At 32.6% G+C, this 22,371-nt stretch overlaps 1 protein-coding gene across 1 annotated transcript; it reads left to right on the top strand.

Moving 5' to 3' along the window:
• The first annotated feature begins 11,203 nt into the window (after window positions 1–11,203).
• LOC123700522 (lysosomal acid glucosylceramidase-like) lies at window positions 11,204–19,871 on the top strand. Its single transcript, XM_045647759.1, has 12 exons — window positions 11,204–11,396; window positions 12,320–12,450; window positions 14,366–14,525; window positions 14,750–14,897; window positions 15,220–15,376; window positions 15,684–15,844; window positions 16,513–16,636; window positions 17,055–17,168; window positions 17,676–17,823; window positions 18,497–18,573; window positions 18,965–19,254; window positions 19,674–19,871. The coding sequence occupies exons 1-12, from the start codon at window positions 11,333–11,335 to the stop codon at window positions 19,825–19,827; spliced, it is 1,728 nt and encodes a 575-aa protein (XP_045503715.1). The 5' UTR covers window positions 11,204–11,332; the 3' UTR covers window positions 19,828–19,871.
• Window positions 19,872–22,371: the final 2,500 nt, after the last annotated feature.

Raw genomic sequence — 22,371 nt, 5'->3', positions numbered from 1 at the left:
TCATTGTCAGAGTTACTCAAAATGGAGAAATAAACCATCCACGCGAAGACGGATATCCGTGCGGACGGAGTCGCGGGCGGAAGCTAGTATACATATAAAACATTGACCTCCTGTGAATTTCTGTACAAATATCTAAAATGATGAGGCCTGTGAAAATATATTCCTACAATTATTATGTGACGCAGACAAGGGCGCAAGCAAAATTTTTTCATGAAAAATCAATATTATTTTTTTCACAGGCGTACAAATATATTTTTATTTTTTATTAATACTTTTCATATTTCAATTGGTTCATAACATAAAAGACCTTATATAGCACAAAAAAGTACTCAGGCCCCGGAATCACAGACACAATAGAAAATCTATTGTGTAGTGGACCGATCGGGCCGCTTGGGGCTCAATGGGTTAAATTTTAGTAACGTAAATGGACGTTACAATAATTGATTTAAAAATTATCTTCTCGAGTTTATTATTATATTGTATCCAGCACTGAATGCGATACATTATAATAGTACATTTGTTAATTCCTCAGAATTAAATATTTTCTCCTCTCCAATGTGTCTGTGAATCTGAAGAATGTATAATGATAAATTAAATGCAACTGTTTATATGTATAACACGCGCACATTGCGTGCCGGTTCTCGATGCATTGATCAGGCATTGCTAGATTTAGGAATACTATTCTTTTAACTTCTAGTAACTCGATTATAAACGAACTTTGGTAGCAGCATCTTGGCATTTTATGCCCGGGCTTCTGCGTTAATATTTATGATTTCTAAATTGATACTTTTTTGCATTATTTCAATAACTGTGTAATGTAATGTAACTCTTGTATTTTTTATTTTTGCCTAACGGTACATAATAATTCAATAAAGGATATTTTATTTATTTTATAACAATCATTATTAATAGTTTCAAGGTAATCAAAAATAATTCAGCCTAAATGTTCAATAGCGGCTTGAGTGTATAATTGTTATTATCTAAAAATTATTTTATGGTGATAAATATTATATTCTATATTATATTCTATCTATATTCTATCTGTATTCTAGGTAGATATTATAGGTTAAATAAAAAAAACCGCACACACACAACATTATTTTATTTGCTTTTTTCACACAAAACAACGATCAATATTACAGAGAAAATGTTAAAGCTCACATAAAACATCAATTTGTATAAGCAGTTAGTACAATAATTCTATAGGAAGGTTTTCTGGTAATTCTTGTTTTAATGTGCTAATCCTACTTTTCAAAGTCCAAATCAGAATTATAATTTGATGTATCGTGCGATAAATATTAGGTATCTCATTTCTTCTTTTACAAATTTGATCCAAATATGCAGTCACTCTTCTTACACGATATTCAATTCAATTTTCAATTCAGGAATCGCAATTATAATTGATGGAATTGAATAATTGTAATTAAATAGGTTAAAGAGCACCCTAAAACCTAAAAAAATTACATTATTATTATACTCAAATGACAATCTGTAGGTTAGTATTATCATCAATCGCAAAAAAAAACTTTTTTAATTGAAAGAAGTAAAAAATTCTCAATACGTGTTTTTTGAACTTGTTATCAAATTCTAGTCCATTTCCTGGAGTCTTTATGTTGTAATATTGACTGCAACGACATCATAAATTGGCTGACTATCTCCTGAATTACTTTAAAATTTTAGGTTGAATTTAAACTGCGGATATGTAACGTATTTATATTTTTAAGAACCTACTAATACCAGAAAGTAAACTTTTTGAAGATTCTTATAGACATATCTACTAAATGCAAAAGAACCATAAAACCTTGATTTTGAATCATTTTATCCATTGAAAAAACCTCATCAAAATCGACTGCGTAGTTTCAAAGATCGAAGTCTAAACGTCTTTGTACTTTGTAATAATGGCTGAGCAGTGAGCATATCTCGCAAACAATTTTGTTTTTATATGCTAAGTAATAAAATTATCCTGGCAGAACTAAGCTTGCCGGGTCAGCGAGTAAATGACTACAAAATAATTTATTTACGTACCTTGAATATAAGAAGCCTATTTAGAATGAATAAGTTAATTGGTGAATACATAACTCTATTAAGTTTGACTACCAATTTGAAAAGCTCCAGCTCGTGTATAACTGAATCGTAATCACTCCATCGAAGCCTGATACGATCTATTATTTCTCCAGTTCTGTGAAACTAATGGGAAAAATAAAAAATTAAATATCTTTAAGACAAATAATAATAAATATCGTTTTAAAAACCGATCCTTGATAATTGTACAAAGTTTGAATTATATCTTTCCGTTTAAAATGGGTCATAACTGAATAAAATAGTCGGTTACATACAAACATACAAGTATAGCTCATAAAAAAGCTTGAGCGATGTCAAGAGACATCCGGATGGAAGGAAGTGTTAAGTTAGAGAGAGACAGACAGACCACGCGCACGCCGCACGGCTTACAACTCTAGCAAAAAGTGTCGTGACAACTATTCGTAAGAATTTTTTTCGTCTAGCCCCCTTTCACAACGCGCCATAAGGAACTTCGTTCCAATAATGTTTAAAAGAGCTTTGACTGATTCCAACTCGTGAACAAGACCGCTCGATTAGCTCGCATTTTACTAACCCATTCTTCTTTCCTTCAACGGCGCAACGACCTAAAGAGGATCTTGGCCTCCGACACCAAAAGTTCCCCAGTTTCGCGCTTTAGCGCCCTGGTGTTGAGGTCTTCTACTTGAAGGATGTCCAGATCTTTTTGGACTTCGTCTCTCCAACGGTGACGAGGTCGGCCGACGGGGCGCCTACCGATCGGCTTGACATGTACACCCTCTTCGCAGCGCGATCGTTTGGCATCCTTTCTAGGTGACCGATCCATCGAAGGCGGGCAGCTTTTGTCTCACCAATAATGACTAACTCATTCACCATATTCATCATTCTCTCACTAACCCATTTTATAAAAGTATTTTGGGACTGTTACCATGAGTAGTATTTATTCCAGAGTAAGAAGGCGATAGCGCTAGATAACCTATATAGCGCTGTTATTATATATCTAGCATATCTATTGTGACGTAGACAATAGATATTCCAGCCGTGGGCGATGGGGTCGTCACATCCCTACGATTATTATTATTATTTAAGACGTCTAGTTCAAGGATACTTTACCTGGTGATGAGTTCGATGACAAGGGTCTATCAATATAACCACCCTGCAAATGTGCAGGAAACTCCATGTAACTTGAGATAAAGCGATACCAATGTTGATATTTTCCGTAACTAAAACCAGTATTTTATAAAATAGTACATTTAAACGAACATGTGTGTGGAAAGTGTTAAAAATTGTGTATAACTTTTAAAACTAAGTTGTAACATGGTTTTGGACAATGATGAAGTCATTGTATTTGAATACTAGATTTCCGCCAGCGGCTACGCCCGCGTAGTCAAAGGGAAAGCGTATATCTCGCATTCCCATGATATTTCCGTAATAAAATATTTTATACTATGTCCTTTTTTACATTTATAATAATAATTAGAGGTTGGTTACGAGTATATACTTTTAATAATTACGACTCAGACTTTTATGCGGGTGAGATTTGGTCACATTTTAAAACATGACACAGTAGCAGTGTTATGTTTAAAAATATTACAAAGCCTACCTATGTATATTTAGGTTATGGTGTGACTTTAACCAAACTTACACGTTTTCAAAATCAATATTTCTATATAACCAGCACATATAAAAGACACAGTGGCCAAGGCAATCAGAGACAAAATTGAAACACCATCATATTTTTTAATAATTTTGACAGCATCACAAATGGTCAAATAGGATTTGGTGTAGGAATTAATCCGCATATCAACTTCTAGGTTCCTTCTATCGTCTTGTTCTGTTGAAAAAAATTGATATTTATGGTGTTTTTCCACCAAAAATGTGTGAGGATGTGTTGTGAGGAATGTGTTTGTAAATAACCAATAGTATCGGTTCAAACGCTAAACGCTTGAAACGCACAATTAGGTACACTTTCTCGCACATTATTGGTGGAAAAGCACCCTAAAGAGGTAAAAATCTGCCTCGTGAGTTGTGGTTTTTTGTAATTGCTCTCCATTTAAAAATAAAATAAATATAGAAACGTAACTGCTCCCATGTTAATTTTAATGACTTAAAAATTGATTAAAATTTTCAATCAAAGTTTTTTTTTTAATACCCAATATACCTTTTCTTTTAAGTTTTTGCTTGAAAAGATCTTGAGGGAAACCGATATTTTTCATATTGTCATCGTATAGTACAGCACCGTAATTTTCGTCATCTGAAAATAAAATTTTTAACATATTTTTATTCTATTTTTTTTTTTAATTCTATAAAATCGATTAATTAATAATATACTGAAACCTTGGTATAATTCACTAAGTCCATCATTCAAGGAAACAAGTGCACCATTTATCAATAAAATAATTGAGGAATAAAGAACGCTGGCAAACGTTATAACAACAACCATGAAACAGTGTGCAAAGATGATAGAGCTGAACCACACTGGAAAAAAAAGAAAATAATATCATTTAATCATTTTGTATTTATGTTATAGTCAAACCCCAAGGCTCGGGCACTCTTAGGTTTGACTGGTCAAGCCTCAGCCTTGGCATAATAACTCAGTCAAAGCCCGAATAAATGTAATATTTCGGCCTTTTACTAGACAATTTTCGTCAGTCATTGTCTAGCTGAGGCGTCATATGCGCGTGTGATCACCTATAACGCCTGGGGCCTTAGACAAAGTAACAATTACAAAACGATAACGAAGTTAGAAATCGCAAAAATGTATGGGATTGACATACGCCGCGTTAGATCACGTGGTCTATCTAATGTCAATCCCATACATTTTTGCGATTTCTAACTTCGTTATCGTTTTGTAATTGTTACTTTGTCTAAGGCCCCTGAGACTGCTGCTGACTTCAGTCAAAGGGTGAAATTCAAATGTATTTCGAAGATTACCCGATGGTTTTTGCCAAATCTAAGATAAACCAGTCCTTCCGCGAAGAGATTGTGCTTCGGGATTGGACTATAACATTTAGATTAACTCCTAATAAACCTAACATACCTATATTGGGATCATTTTCTGTTCGTTTTTTCACAACAGACTCCATCAATGTCCAAATATAAAATATAAATACTGAAATCAAACAGATCCAAATGATATTCAGCATTTTCTGTTTCAATGCTTCTTTTGGTAGTATCTGAAAAATATATTTGTATTTATTTGTTTAACACTTTAATAAAGTTGTACAAACCGGAAATCTTAGAACTATGACACAAAGTCCTACTAGTAGAAATACAAATGCGAAAGTTTGTGAGGATGGATATCTATGTAGATGGCGATGGATGTTTGTTACTCTTTCACGCAAATACTACTGAACTGATTACAATGAAATTTGGTATGTAGGTAGCTGAAGACCCAGAATAAGACATAAGCTACTTTATATCCCGGAAATACCACAGGAACGGGAACTATGCGGGTTTTTCTTTGAAAACACGGATGAAGCCGCTGGCGGAAATCTATAAAAGTAATATGACAAAAGCATCAGAGGTTTTCCCGTTCCAAAATATCCCTGTTGTGTTAAAATTAGTAGAAACAATACCTTATGTAATGAATTCAAACATTTAATCCAACGCTTTATGCGGCTTGACGTTGAAAATACTTCATAATTCACGAATATTAGCATGGAGCAATCGAGTAGCCATCATATCACGTAAGAGTTCCGGCTTATATCATTTAATGTTATTCTGCTTGTATAAAAATAGATACAGTTGGAAACTGAATTCACCAATTGAAAAATATCTACAAAATAAACTTTTTATCACGGGGAGAAGAGTTAATGTAAATATAATTAATTTGTTTCTTTCACATTTATACAGGGTGTCTCAAAAGAAAGTTTATATTTTGTGGATGAATAAAAAAAAAGTAAGCGGTGTATTGAAAAAATGTTTATTAATTATTAAAGTGCATAATATGGGAATTTATTTCTTAAAAATAATATCGTCCAAATGCAGTCCACTGCGTTCACGGCACTCATTTAATCGAACACTAAAATTATTTATGACAGCTCGGCAGGTTTCTTTCAAATGCACTAGAGAAGTTGGTTTTTTGGCATACACTTTACATCTAAGAGACAAGAAAAAGTCCATGGGAGTTAAATCAGGGTGCGTGGAGGCCAATTTATATCACCTCTCCTAGAGATCAATTTTCTCGGAAAAATTTCATGAATTCGAGGTAAAGACATATTGGATGTGTGTGATGTAGCTCCGTCTTGCTGCAACGATGTTCTCTGGTTATAGCCAGGAAAGTTTTGCAGGCACTAAAAACTCGTCTACCATCGCTCTGAATTTACTGTAACTGCACGCCCCCTTTCATCTTCGAAAAAGTAAGGGCCAAAAATTCCTCGCTAATTTCTATTCTTGATAATTTCTTATGGGGGTATCTTAAATCTAAAGTGTATGCCAACAAACCAACTTCTCCAGAGCATTTAAAAGAAAATATCCAGCACGAAATGGCAGCCATCACTGTGTCTATCTGCCGAGCTGTCATAAATACTGTAATTTTACTGTTCGATTAAATGAGTGCCGTGAACGCAATGGACTGCATTTGGACGATATTATTTTTAAGAAATAAATTCCCATATTATGCACTTTAATAATTAATAAAGATTTTTTCAATACACCGCTTACTTTTTTTTTTATTCATCCACAAAATATAAACTTTCTTTTGAGACACCCTGTATAATTATATGTATAGTAAACATTTATTAGTTATTTTTGTCCTATAATAATTAATCAGTCCTATGCTTCAGTCGGATTGCTTCTCGATATTTTCGTCAATAGTAACCTATTACTTTAATAGTAACCTATATTACAACCTAACTATCTCCAGACATAAATGGAGTCCCTTCCAAAGTGACTCGAAAGAAAAGAACAAGAATCAAGCAAACACATTGCATTTATTATTTTGCATTTATTTGAATAGTAAGAATCATATGATATATAAAACTATCTTTTCATACACGAAGATTAAAGAGCTTAATACAGTTTAGTTGTACACATACCCAAAGACAAAAGTATACATATGCTGTATATATAAAAAGAGCGTGAGTAAGTAACACCTGGTGCAGAACTTATAGGCGCTACGCAAAACCATCTCGAGACGAGGAGCGCTTTTCTAAACACATCCATTATTGTAATTACTGAAATACAAGATTTTTTAATGAATTTTAACAAAATTGGTCAATTTAGATCGGGGGGGTTACTATTGTGGTGGTTATGGAGTTTCTTGCTGGTTCTTCTCAATAGATACTGCTTTCCGAATCAGCGGTAAATGTTAAAAATATGTTATGACGATTCAAAAATGCTTCTTGAAGAAATAAATGTTTGAGTTTGAGTTTACTATGTCTTAAAGCAGTATTATTTCCATTGTCAAAAAATGACAGCGCTAAGTATAAACGCGGTCAAATTAACTTGACGCATCTCTAGCACATAGTATACGAGCGTCCCGATAGATATTGATAAAATTTGGTTGTCTGTAAAGTCGGTTTACTGACGATAGCAAGAAGCTTATATCTAATACATACTCTAATACAATCTATCCCTTTCACACCAACTTGCCAAGTTAGGTGTGAAAGGGACAAAAAACAACCAGGCGTCATTCAAGGTCATACCTTCCCGTGACAAGTCAACGTTCATAGTGCAATCTCCAGTGTATTAGATATAAGCTTCTTGGACGATAGTTGAACGTGACAACGTCCGATTGTGCTTCTTCGTCGTTCGTTCCGCGCTCTCGCTCGCACTTCAACTTTTCAAGCCTTACATGGAACGCCTCAGAGCGAGGTAACGCCGCATGAGTCATGTTTTTTCGTGCGTGCAGGCGGCTCTATCGAATTATAAGACGTTGTCACGTCAATAAAGTAGGTTTGCAATGCATTGCAAGATTGGCTTATAAAATCCACGCCCAAAAATGTAATTAGCAGTTTGAATGAGCGATGTCTTTTTTACAAATCATACCTGAGAGAATAAATACGCAAACGCCAAGCGTCAAATTAATGTGATCGCGATATATAGGCTAGTGCCATCATTTATCCATGTTGGAAATTATACTGCTTTATAACGAGAATTATTACGGGATTATTTATTACGGGAACACCCTGTTTGTTAATCAAGGTTAAGAACAATAATTAGTTAAGAACGTTAATAATTGTACTTACCAAATAAAATTCTTTATTTTTCCAATCTATCAGAATATTTTTTTCGCAATAGTAATTCAAAAGAAGACACTACCTATTGGAGCAAGATATTTTCAATAATATTTTATTTTAAATGCCATATATACCTAGCTCTGTAAAACATACTGATAGGGTCCGCAAAATAAAAAAATACCGAATAATCTATGATCGTTGTACTATGCGTCTTATCGAAGAATAATGATCTAAAAACAAATATAGACCAAAGAATTATGTTTCATCTATACATATAATAAATCTGTAGAAGGGTCAATTCTGTACATTGAAAATATTGAAAAAATAAATAGCAGGGGGTGTTACTGGATCGATACCAAACCCAAATATGTGATTAAAAAAATTTTTGTCTGTCTGTCTGTCTGTCTGTATGTGAAGGCATCACGTGAAAACTAGCGGTTCGATTTCGATGAAACTTGGTATAATTATACCTTATTATCCTGGGCGTAAAATAGGATACTTTTTATCCTGAAAAAATACGTAGAAAAAAATTAATCTTAATTTTTCAGTTTTATCCATAGACGTTGTTCCGTAGAACCGCGAACACACGTTGCGTATTATTATAGGCCTAGCCGTATTTGGGAATTGGGTCCAATAGATATTTATAAGATTTTATTGTCAGAGGTACCTACTTAAAATGGAGAAATAAACCATCCACGCGAAGACCGACATCCGCGCGGACGGAGTCGCGGGCGGAAGCTAGTAGATAATATAATACTAGGTTGTTGTTTGGTTTAATTGCATGCAATCTGTTTGCTTAAGATGTACTAGCTGCGCTCCGCGGTTTCACCCGCGTGGGTCCGCTTCTGTTGGTCTTAGCGTGATAATATATGTATAATTATAACCTATAGGCTTCTTCGATAAATGGGCTATTCAACACTGAAATACTTTTTCAAATCAGACCAGTAGTTCTTGAGATAATCGCGTTCAAACAAACAAACTCTTCGACTTTAAAATATTATAGTACCTATAGATTTATTCTACGATGCGAACATCGATTTTATAACCGCTGTGTATGTCAATCTGTTCACGCAAACCTCAAGATCTATTTTTCTTATTAGTTCTTGCATTAAATAAAATCTGAAGAAGTTTTAATAAGATATAGATTAAAATTCAAGTAAAATAGAACAATAAGCACATTAATATGTTTATAATTTAAAAAAATACTTACAAGTAAGTAATTTTGTCGTCTATCTTAATAGGAAAAAAAAGCCGTGATGAAATTTATCTAATCAAGGTTAGCTTAAAATCTACATGCTTTTATTGTAAAAAGTATATTGTGTAACAAATGTATATCTTATCATTTACTTTTAAAGAAAGAAAATTCAGGCCATTATTTTTCTTCGAAACACTCTTGTCAGAGCGGTCGTGGTTATCATGAAGTTTGAGGGGCTGGGAAGGCCATACTTACTGAATATTAACAAGTAATAACTGCGTTAAAAACAACCGACTTCAAACTTGCACTTGCAACATTTACAAATACAGACAAAAATGCTCATAAAATAAAAACTACTTGGCCTATCCGAATAAAATTTTTATGGGATCAATTTGACACCATCCCGCATCGAACAAAAAAAGAATCACGTAAATCGGTTCAGAAACCTCGGAGTAATCGGTGTACATACATAAAAAAAAACATACCGACCGAAATGAATCACCTTCTCCTTTTTTGAAGTCGGTTAAAAAATACCTAATAATACTTCATACTTCATAGTGAAGTTCCGTGTCCCCTAGTGGGGTTAGGGGCAGTTGCATTATGCATATTATATCTGTTTCACTGATCGATTCATTTCATTTTCATTCTTTAGGCACATGTAAGTGATAAGCCTTCTGTGTCCTGCCAGACCGAGACATCTTTTTTCTTTGGTCTCCACCGGGAATCAAACCCAGGTCCCCTCGGATCTACGCTCACGCGTCAACCATTGTACCAAGGAGGCGCCATTAATACTTCATGGCATATAATAATAATTAATATTAAAACACGTTGTTATTATGTTAACATAGCAAAGACAAGGCAAAGACATTCTTTTGAAAAAAAAATAATTGTGTATCACATTATTTAATTTAAAAATAATAGAATTATGTATCATATTATTTCATTCGCAAATAAATAAAGTTGTTTATATTTAAACAAATGTGCCAATGACGTATTAACAAATACATTACGAAATACAAAATGTCTATGTGACGGAGTAATTTTATTTTTAAAACTGGGTAGATATCATAAATTATTTTATAAATAGAAAATATCTCTGAATTTTTTTTTTTATACTTTTAAATTAATTGAGGGCAATTATTATTTTTTTTTATTTTATTTAATGACGTTAATACGACGGTTTCTCCAGAATCAGTCGCATCGTAATTTTAAAAGCTTATCTAAAATGTCTAAAATATTCTTGCATTCTTCGTTTGTTTTTCGCTTAAAAATATGGTGAAAATTTAAGCTCTAAGCTACTTATAATTAAAATGCTATTGGAAAATTGTTGTTTTATTATCGTTTTATCAGCAGTTATAATTAAAGAATTTTTTTTTTTAATCTTCTGTGGATTTGAAAAAATTATAAAAGCGTGTGAATTTTTAATTACCTATTCTATTTCATATTTAAATTTATAAAGAATAGAAAAATATCGATCACGAGGCGGGGCTATTTCTATTAACAAAAAACCATCACATGGTACCTAATTTAAAAATTCAACAGTTTTTTTTTCTCTTACATGTCTCAAACCAATTTCTAGTACTTACGTTGTTTCTTACCTTGAAATTTTAATTGAAGTCATCAAAGACATTATTTACAACTAAGAACCAAACTTACTTTTTTCTTATAACTAAAAACTAATCATTTATTGATTTTAATATTTATTTTCATGTTTTGGGAGTTAATTTTAAATTGAAATGTTTACGCGCTACATAACCTCTGACTTTCAGATATCATTCCCTGTCCTTCTCCGATTACTTATACCAGAATGAGATAGGTGATATCTTTCATCCTCATATATTAGATTATTAGTTGGATTGGTTGCAGTATTATACACTGCTTCAATATGAAAAGACGTACACAGAAATAATTGAATAAAATGGAAGTTATTTCAAAATTATTCGCGCTGACTTTATTGTCATGTGTAGTTTATATAAACACAGGTAAGGCTGTAGTTTTCTTATTGAAATTAGGCTTCATTTTTAAATCTCCTTTATTATTTATGATGTAGTATCATATTCAAATGAATAAATTAAAAAAAAAACAAAGCAATAGGTATTATCTAAGAGAGAAATTGATAAGAAAACCGATTATCACAAGAAAAATAGCCCGGACTTATGCCGTAATAGATGAAAACATTTTCTCGTATTATAGGTAATGTAATTATAAAAAGTATGTGTTGTGTTTATTTGTTTTTTTATGCCAATGTTATTGATTATTTTATCGACCATGTTTTGAATACATATTAGACAAAATAAAATGGTAACTTTAATATTATAGGCTGTTGTTTAATCAATAAAAGTAAAAAAGCGTGTTAAAAATAGTCAGGAATTTTGTAATTACGATACTCAAGAACCACATAGTTACCTTATATTATCTTAAATCTATTTGTAAGAATACTCAAATTTGTCGCATAATTATTCGGATTGTAATTCCGATTTCCGCCTTTTGTTGTCAGTTAAAAATTTAAATTCATTTTCATAATATTTGCATAATACTAGCAGTTCGCACCGGCTTCGCCCGTGGTACCTACATCACTACATGTTTACGTTTTTTTTTTTTTCATAAAAACTATCCTATCTCTCAAGTTGGATCGAACTGCACATGATGTGCGAATTTTATTATAATCAGTTAAGTTGTTTAGGAGTCCATTGAGGACAAACATTGTGACACGAGATTTATATAGGTATATATTATTAAAAGATATTGAATTTAATTGTTTTGAAGTGAAAGCTCTTTAGTACAGTAAAATTTCAAACTAGTGTCATGGCAATACAATATTGCCGAAGAAGTTTCACTTCTAACACGTGTGCTCGGCACACACGCGTTTTTTTTTTTTTCTATCCGCCTTATTGCCTTTTCATAGACAAACCGTGTGCACCAAAGCAGTTTCCACAAAAGGAGTCCATAGTGTGTGTATGTAATGCAACATATTGTGACGATTTCATCAGGCAGGCTCCTGAGGAAGGATCCTACGTTACTTATACATCTTCAAAGGTAATAAATGGTTAATCACTAATCCTACTTTCTACGAATATTATAAACTAGCTTACCGCCCGCGGCTTCCCCAATAAATTATAAAATATATAAATTATATATTAATAAATTATATTATCTATACATATAATAAATCTGTAGAAGGGTCAATTCTGTACATTGAAAATATTGAAAAAATAACTAGCAGGGGGTGTTACTGGATCGATACCAAACCCAAATATGTGATTAAAAAAATTTTTGTCTGTCTGTCTGTCTGTCTGTCTGTCTGTCTGTCTGTATGTGAAGACATCACGTGAAAACTACCGGTTCGATTTCGATGAAACTTGGTATAATTATACCTTATTATCCTGGGCGTTAAATAGGATACTTTTTATCCTGGTAAAATACGTAGAAAAAAATTAATCTCAATTTTTCAGTTATCCATAGACGTTGTTCTGTAGTAGGTACCGCGAACACACGTTGCGTATTATTATAGGCCTAGCCGTATTTGGGTCCAATATATATTTATAAGATATCATTGTCAGAGTTACTCAAAATGAAGAAATAAACCATCCACGCGAAGACCGACATCCGCGCGGACGGAGTCGCGGGCGGAAGCTAGTAATTAATAAATTATAAAACCTAATAAATTATAGGTATATGGAGTGAAGCAAAAATTTGTGAATATGGATGGTATGTATGTTTGTTAATATTTCTCGAAAAAACTACTAAACTTATTTAGATGAAAGTAAGTGATAATAACTTGTACAATGTATATCATAATAGACCTATGGAAATACTTGATTTCCTTTCGTTAATTATTTTTTGAAATACTCGGGTTCGTGAAGTGAAACCGCGTGGCACAGCTAGTAAATAAATAAATAAGATACCCGACTACTTAATTATCGTATTACTAGGATAAACTAAATTTTATTACGATTCATTAAACGTAAAAGTTTGAACTCAAAAAACATTTAAAAAAATACGTGTGGCACTCGGGGACTGCCACGGTAAAGCTATTGCATGCTATGCCTTCAAGCCACACCTCCGTTCCTGTCGGAGTGGGGAGCGTGAGGTTTTTCGTTACGCAATTTCTGGATTCGGTCCCCGCGCTCAAGGCCCGCGATAGAAGCTATGCAATAGCTTAAAACAATTTGTACAACTCTATTGCCAGTTTAATTCCACAGCTGTTCAAATGTTTACTTTCATTGAAATAAAAGTACCTACCTAGGTATTTATTGTAACAATGAACTGAAGTATTTAGTTTTTGTTTTAATCATTAACCTTTTAATGTCAAATCCATACTAATATTATGAATGCGAAAGTAACTCTGTCTGTCTGTCTGTTACTCAATCACGCCTAAACTACTGAACCAGTTTTCATGAAATTTGGTGTGAAGATATTTTGATACCTGAAAAAGGACATAAGCTACTTTTTATCCCGGGAAAATGACGCAATCCCGGAAATCCCACGGGAACGGGAACTATGTGGGGTTTTCTTTAACTGCGCGGGCGAAGCCGCGGGCGGAAAACTAGTATTTAATATATTTTTAAAATAATGTTGATGAATTTAATTTTAGGCAATAATATTGATTTATTGTAAATCCATGTATATAAGTTATTTTTCTATGAAGAGATTAACTTTGGGACGTTTTCTTATTTTTATCGCAGAAATAAATATGATGAACATCACTATCACTACATACAAAACGAAGTCGCTTTCTCTGTCCCTATGTCCCTTTGTATGCTTAAATCTTTAAAACTACGCAACGGATTTTGATGGGGTTTTTTAAAAGATAGAGTGATTTAAGAGGAAGGTTTTAGTATATAATTTATTAGGTTATAGACCAAGTGGGCGTAGCCGCGGGCGGTAAGCTAGTAAATTATAAGTATTAATTTTAAAATAACCAGAGTTAATTAAATATTTTATTTTACAGGATGGAATGCGCTTCAAAAAAGAAGTACGAAATTTTCAAAATGACGGCAAGTCCATTTTTCGTAATACTTTATCACAAATGTACAAGTCCTTACGTCATATATTTATAAAAGTTATGCCTCCCAATAAAAATCAAACTACAAAAATAAAGAAAAAAACTCGTAAGATATTTTTCTATACACGCTTACTAATAAATAAATGAAATTAGGTCTAAATTAATGCAGATTTGTAAAGGAAGTATCAGTCGTTTTACCAAAACTTTTATTAGTTTATCAGTCATAACCACTATATTAAAAGTTAACAAATTGTAATTTTCACATTTCTATAGGAAAAATTTAAAAATTTTAATTTTTACATCTCTACACGAAAAGTTGAAAAATTTCAGATAAACAAAATGGGACCTGTTACGACTATTTAGAAATTGATCCCAGTACAACCTATCAAACTGTAGAAGGCTTCGGAAGTTCTGTCACCGACGCTGCAGGGATGAATTGGGAAAACCTTGATCCAGCATTGCGCTATGAAATGATAAAGTGGGTTGCTTTATCTCAAATTAATGTTAATTGGAAGTTTAGATGCTGTTGTTTGCGTAACCATTTTATTAATTAAGTTTCAATCTTGGTCTTAGCATAAAATTTGATTGAGAAAAGGGAAAAAGCCTTCGTTTTCTAAGTATATTTAATGGGTCAAATTGGTGAGCCCAAGCTTAGCTCTTTTCTTTACTTAGATCTTAAAGTTTCTTTCGTAACTACCTCTACGTTAAAACATTTTCAATTTTATAATTGCCGAAAACTAACCATGTTATTGCCCTTTTTAAGTAAACACGTGGCTAATCTCTCTACAACTATTTTGCAGGTCATATTTTAGTGAAGAAGGTCTCGAATACAATATGGTGAGGGTCCCAATCGGCGGGTCTGACTTCTCGACACACCCCTACGCTTACAATGAACTGCCTGAAGATGACATTAACCTTACTAACTACACTCTAGCACCAGAGGACTTCCAATTAAAGGTAGAAATTCTGAACTGAATCTGAAAATGAAGAGAAGACCAAATTCTAATTTAATTTCTTTCTAAGTTTACTTCTTTTCCACACCATACAATTTTTATTTTCTGATAGTTGAATCATAAAGTAGATCTATGAAAAACAATATTTTATACCGAAACATTATAGTGCCAAAGATAATATAACCAACATGTATCCTTACCAAAAATTTAGCCAATCATCGAAAGGAAATCGATCGTTAACTTTACTCACAACTAACAAGAATCTATTAGTTTTTAGATGTTATAGTAAGATATAGTTATATCAATTTTAGATCCCAATGCTGCATCAAATTCTGAACCTATCAGCAGATGCAGTTCACATAGTTGGTACAGTCTGGTCTCCGCCACCCTGGATGAAGACGAACGATGCCTATACGGGGTTTAGTCGCTTGAAAAGGGAATACTATCAAACCTATGCGGAATATCACATGAAGTAAGATTTAAAAATATTTTAGAATTTAGTAAAAAAGTAAAAGTAGGTCATAGTGAAATATATAAATGTTTAAATTGGGAAAACAGACGGAAGAAATCGGTAAAAAAAATCACTAAAAAGTTGAATCGCCATGTTGACATTCTTCAGCTTCTAATCCATTATTCCTCAACGCCATACAAAAATAATGCGAGAAGGGGAAAAAATTAAAGGGAACCACGGAAAGAGAGGGTGTTGCAACCCACGTTTTTTCCTTCTGCACTCAGTTGGACACCTTACAGGTGATGGCATAATGCTAAATCTTGTTATTTTAGGCTCATCATCTTTTATACGTCACCTGGTGGTTCATATTATGATCCATTATTTTATGGCATGGGCTGTAGATATATTATGTGATGATGATTTTATACAACTTTTGTATTAAAAAATTAAATGATAAGGTTGCCTCGTGTACTTGTACTCGTGTTCTGCTGCCTTTTTAATTAAGACTGGCTTGTTAGAATTTTGTAATTTTACTTTATTTTTAATTTGAAATGTTTAAAAAATGTTACGTATACATATTAGCGGTAGTTACCTGTTTCTAGAATAATAAAATTAAGGACATCTTGAAATTTTAACTTAAACATTTAACATTAATATTGATTTCCTTAAAGTTTTTTTCTAATTTTCAGATTCATAGAAAAATATGAAGCTGAGAATATTCCTATATGGGCAATAACAACCACAAATGAGCCTGTTAATGGAGTATTTAATTTAGCCACATTTAATACACTCGGCTGGACTGCTGGCGAATTGGTCAGTAGCTTCTTATTCTATTTATTTTATATTGTATCATCATCATCATCAGCCAATATACGTTCCCACTGCTGGGACACGGGCCTCCTATGAGGGTACAGGCCATAATCCACCACGATGGCCAAGCGGGTTGGCGGATGTCACATGTCATCGAACTTTTGATTCTTCGACATGTCGGTTTCCTCATGATGTTTTCCCCCACCGTTTGAGCAGTGGTGATGCTATGTATATAACAGTAATTGTAATATTTTATTAGCCTACAAATTTGAGAAATGAAATTTTCTGTTCTATTTTTTGGTTTATTTTATATACCTGCCTTGTTCTGACAATAACTTACAGAAAAATTAAAAAGCGTCTGAATTATATTTTTTTAACATATTTTAATCGTGGGTCTAATTTTATTTGTAAATATTTACAGGGAAATTGGATACTTAACTATTTAGGACCAACATTGCGTAACTCGACGTTCAACAAAGTTAAAATTTTAACATGCGACGACCAGCGCTACTCCATTCCGTTCTTCTTTAATATAGTAAGTTTACCTACTCGTATAATGTTGATGGTTTTATTTAATGTACTTTTTCTAATGAATTTATTGTTATTATCTTAACACTAGCGGTCCGCCCCGGCTTCGCCCGTGGTACATAATTCGCAATAAAAGGTAGCCTATGTTCTTTCTCAGGGTCTAAAGATTGTCTGTGCCGAATTTCATAAAAATCGGTCCAGTAGTTTATGCCTGAAAACCATACATACATGATTACAAACCTTTCCTCTTTATAATATTAGTACCTATAGATTGTATAGATGAGCTTTTTAATAAGCCTTGTTCACGTATTTAAGGGCAGTGATGACCACTTAATATCAGGTGGCCCACCTGCCCATTTGCTTGCTCTGACATAAAAAAACCAATCCTATTTTTGTAAATTAAAGAAAATGTTCAAAGAATCTACATCGGAAAAGCACATAAATATTTGCCAAATAATAAAACAGTAATTTTCCGCGCAATCGGATGCCAACAACATCTCATTATTATTTTCAGCTAATAAAAGAATACCCAGAAGCAATAAACTACATAGATGGGATCGCAGTACATTACTATGGAGATAAGATAATACCAGCGTCTGTATTGGATATCGCTACAAGGAATCATCCGGATAAATTCATTCTAGCCACTGAAGCCTGTGAAGGTAAGGTCAGCCTTCTGTGTCCTGCCAGACCGAAATATTTTATTTTGCTAAGTCCAATAATAGCGGAGATATAATGCGGGTAAAATCTTATTTGATTACTGACTTAAGGTACAAGTCCGAGACGGGCCGCAGACCGCAAACTGCAACAGCAAACTGCAAGCGACACCACTTGTTTCTATGAACATCTATGAATCGCTGCGCGTTGCGTCTGCAGGCAGCAGTGTCGCCGCGCTTAGAATCAATTTCATAGATGTTCATAGAAACAAGTGCTGTCGCTTGCAGTTTGCGGTTGCAGTTTGCGGTCTGCGGCCCGTCTCGGACTTGTACCTTTAAGAAATTTAAGTAAATACTTAAAAGTTATTACAAAAAATCGAACGCAATTCTCTTGTCTTTTCCAAATATCCATTTTTATTTTAAATTAATAATAACCCTCAATCTGGAAAAGAATATGCGCATTTTTTTCAATTTTAGGAACTTGTAAAATGTTATGTAATTTTTTGCTAACTATATTGATAGTAAAAAATATGAATTATTTTGCTTATTCCATAAATGTTAAGTTACCGAATAAAGTGATAAGAATAATGGATATTTAATGAACTTCTACTGATGCAAAGTTTATTCTATAACATATTATTGTTTAAGTACCTATTTTTTACTGAACTTGGTTTTTCAGGGTCAATGCCTTGGGAAGAAGATGTCGACCTTGGATCATGGGGCAGAGCAAATGGCTATATAACTGATATAATGGAGGTACTTTTTAACTAAGTTATATTTATATCTACAATTAAATAAATAGTCCGTAATAAAACCTTCAACTTTTATTTTATAGAATGTCCCGAATTTTTTACTCAGCATCTGAAGATGTATACTGTACATACGTTACATTTAACGGGAAAACTATCTATGGAAACATTGGATGGATTGTTATATGAAGTCTATTTTTTTTACATAACAAGAAATTGTAACAAATTGTAAATTGTGATAACATAATAATATTGGAATACATTTTAAATTGTTATTGATCAATAACAATTTAAAGTACTATGATTATAGTAAACCTCATCTGTCACACCCTGTATAAGTCGATCATCAAAGATTAAAACAAAATTATCTAATGATCCCCTTAAATTTTTTATTCCAGGATCTGAATCATCACGTCGTAGGCTGGATAGATTGGAACATGTGTTTAAACACGCAAGGAGGTCCAAATTGGGTGTCCAATTTCGTCGACTCCCCCATCATCATAAGCGACGATAAACAGGAGTTCTATAAACAACCGATGTTCTACGCTATGGGACATTTCTCCAAATTCATTCCCAGAGGCTCCATTAGAATTGAAGTTACAAAAAATAAGTCTAGTTGTAGAAAACCTATCCAACATGTTGCGTTTTTGACTCCTAGGAATACGACTGTGGTGGTTCTTGCTAACAGGTTAGTATTATACCATTTTCAAACTTATGTAATATTCATATTATTTGCTATTTCTGTTATTTTAGCATACCTAAATGCACTTGAAAATTGTTAATGGTCATGTTAACTTTTTTTCATTTTTTCTCTATTTTTTACCACCAACAAAAATGGCCTTGCATTACAATTTCAGACTTAGCGCCGATTTTTCAATCCTTGTTTATATCCGTCCAATAAAGTATTACACGAACATTTTAAAATGTCACCTATAAACTTAGACCTATAAACTGTCAAAATACGGACAATTAGAATATATTTTTGAAAATATGGTAGTCTAATACGTTATTCGATGAATAAGTTTTAACCAAGGATTGAAAAATCAGCCCTAAATAAACTAAATTCAGACTAAATAAATAACTCTAAAAACTTTTTTCCTATTTCAGAGGTAACGCGAGATCTGTAAAGGTCACATGTCAAGGAGATACAATGTTTGTACATATGAATGAACATTCTATTACTTCAATCGAATTTGTCACGAAGAAAGGATCCAATGAAAATAGCTCTTTAGATATATCAGATTTTATACCCGATTTTTGAAGATCTGTTATTATAGTACCTATCGTCCACACAATAATATTAGAGTTTTAAGATTTTTAAGTTTTTTGTTTGTTAATATTTAGTTTTATCATAAAAAAATATATTAATAAAATGTTGTGTGGTTTTATGAAACCACGGTAAAAGTGAAACTTTTTTTCACACTAAAAATTATCGTATTTGTACGATAATTATCGTACGTATCGTCCGTCACGCGACATGCGCTACACAGACCAAAAAGTTTTGAGACGATGTAATAAAAGTTTCACTTTAAAAAAAATTCCACGACACCTTACCAATTTAAAGTTAATCCAGATTAAGTTAATTAGTAGTAGTTAAGGTAGTAGTAATACCTAGAATGCTTTTTAATTCGGTATCATAAATTATTATGGTTACCTATCGTTACGCCTGTAATGATAATAATTTACTACGATAAATAAAGTTTTGTTGTTTATTGTAAGTGTTTTTAATTTTTTAAATTCCGCCCATGAAGTAAAGGCCACCTAAATGATTTGTATATACATAATATGTGGAAAAAATATTTGCAATTGTTCCTATAATTTTAATGTTTTCTCAAGCTAATAGGACTATGGCATACAACCACAAACAACACACGTTCATAATCCCTTACTTCATCAATCATCCCTAAAGAAAGACCCGATAGAAAAACAAAACAAACAAACAGACACTTTTATATGTTTCATGTGAATGCTACTCATCATTTCTAGTACAGACAACAAGGAAACAATTGTTTACATGTAACACAATCCTTATCATTTAATAACACAAGCAAATATGTGTCTTAATCTTTAAGCATTAGAACGTATAGTTGAATAATATTTAATTCATGAATCAGTGCTCTCTATTTCACAGTGACTCACATGTCACGGTTTGTGATTAAGTAGTGATTAGTACTTTAGTTTCTTATGAACAGTTCCACAACCACAATTTGCATATTGTGACTCATTTTGAGTATATTTTGTGAATGAATAAGTTTCGGTTACTTATATAAGTAGAGCATTCGCCGAATTATTTTTATCTTAAAAAAAGAAATGGAGAAAATTTCATTAAAATCTATTTGATATTAACATATCATATAAATTATATATGGATATATCCCTCGATAAAATTAACAAATATTAAATTATATTTATATTTTATACTACTTTTTATTCATCAAAATATTAAATTGTAAAATAAATTATTCAATAATAAAACAGAGAAAGCGACTTTGTTTTGTACTAAGTCACTACTTAAAAAAAATTGATGTACCTACATCAGCCTATTCAATCTTAACGTTCATAACGCACGGTTAATAACGACAGTTCTTCAATAAGATAAAGGAGTCTGTCTCAAGTAATGCACGATCTATTAAAGCAAACCGGAAGAGTGTGTCAGGGCTACAATTGGACAATAGTTTAATAGCCTCTGAGTAACCAACAAAAGAGACTACGCATAATAACATGCCTACAGCTAAGGATGGATAAAACGTTAGACAGATTGGCTTCAGGAGGCTTTAAATGTCTTAGAACAAAGTTGTAAAAAGTATTTTTAATAAAATTCTTAACCCGTTAGTTCATGAGGAATATTTGACGATATGTATCCTAAAGTTTATTTCGTTTGAATAAATATGAGTTTTGATGAAAGAACATTAGCATTCAGCAACATTACCTTTACAACAGGAGGCAATTTTCCGCGAAAATTATACTTACAGACATCCAACAAAAGGATATTAAATTCAATCTTTCTACCGGCGATCTTTTTGTTAACAATGATTATCGAGAAATCTGTTAAACATATAATAAATCTGTAGAAGTGTCAATTCTGTACATTGCAAATATTGAAAAAATAAATAGCAGGGGGTGTTACTGGATCGATACCAAACCCAAATATGTGATTAAAAAAATTAATGTCTGTCTGTCTGTCTGTCTGTATGTTCAGGCATCACGTGAAAACTAACGGTTCGATTTCGATGAAACTTGGTATAATTATACCTTATTATCCTGGGCATAAAATAGGATACTTTTTATCCCGGAAAAATACGTAGAAAAAAAGTAAATCTTAATTTTTCCGCGCGGACGGAGTCGCGGGCGGAAGCTAGTTCTAAATAAAGTTGGGGATTTTTTAATAAACACTTCAGCTGACATGATATTGGAAACTCGAGTAGACGTTTAGACTTAATTTTGTTGTTGTTGACTAGCGTTTGTTAAAGCTTTATAAATAGTAAGTACATAATATAATAAAAATCAAGGCTAGGAATGAATGAAGGAAGTGAGATAATGCATTTTTTTATGATTACATACCTAATAATGGATAAGTATCTGAAGTAGGTACGTTTCCAATTACCTACACAATTTAAGGCACTAAACTAAAAATAGGATTTATTTGAAATTTAAACAATACCCAAAACCTTTTGTTCTATAGCTTGATTGCTTTTTCTGCTACCTAAACTCCTTTTGCAAATAAAAATTGAGTTGGTACCTAGGTATAATGTGTCCTTCATACTTGGAAAGGTAGAATAGTTACATAGCGCTAACACTTAACAAA

This window comes from Colias croceus, chromosome 19, assembly GCF_905220415.1.
Source record: "Colias croceus chromosome 19, ilColCroc2.1".
Classification (NCBI taxonomy): Eukaryota; Metazoa; Arthropoda; class Insecta; order Lepidoptera; family Pieridae; genus Colias; species Colias croceus.
This window is presented reverse-complemented; position numbering and strand designations above follow the sequence as displayed.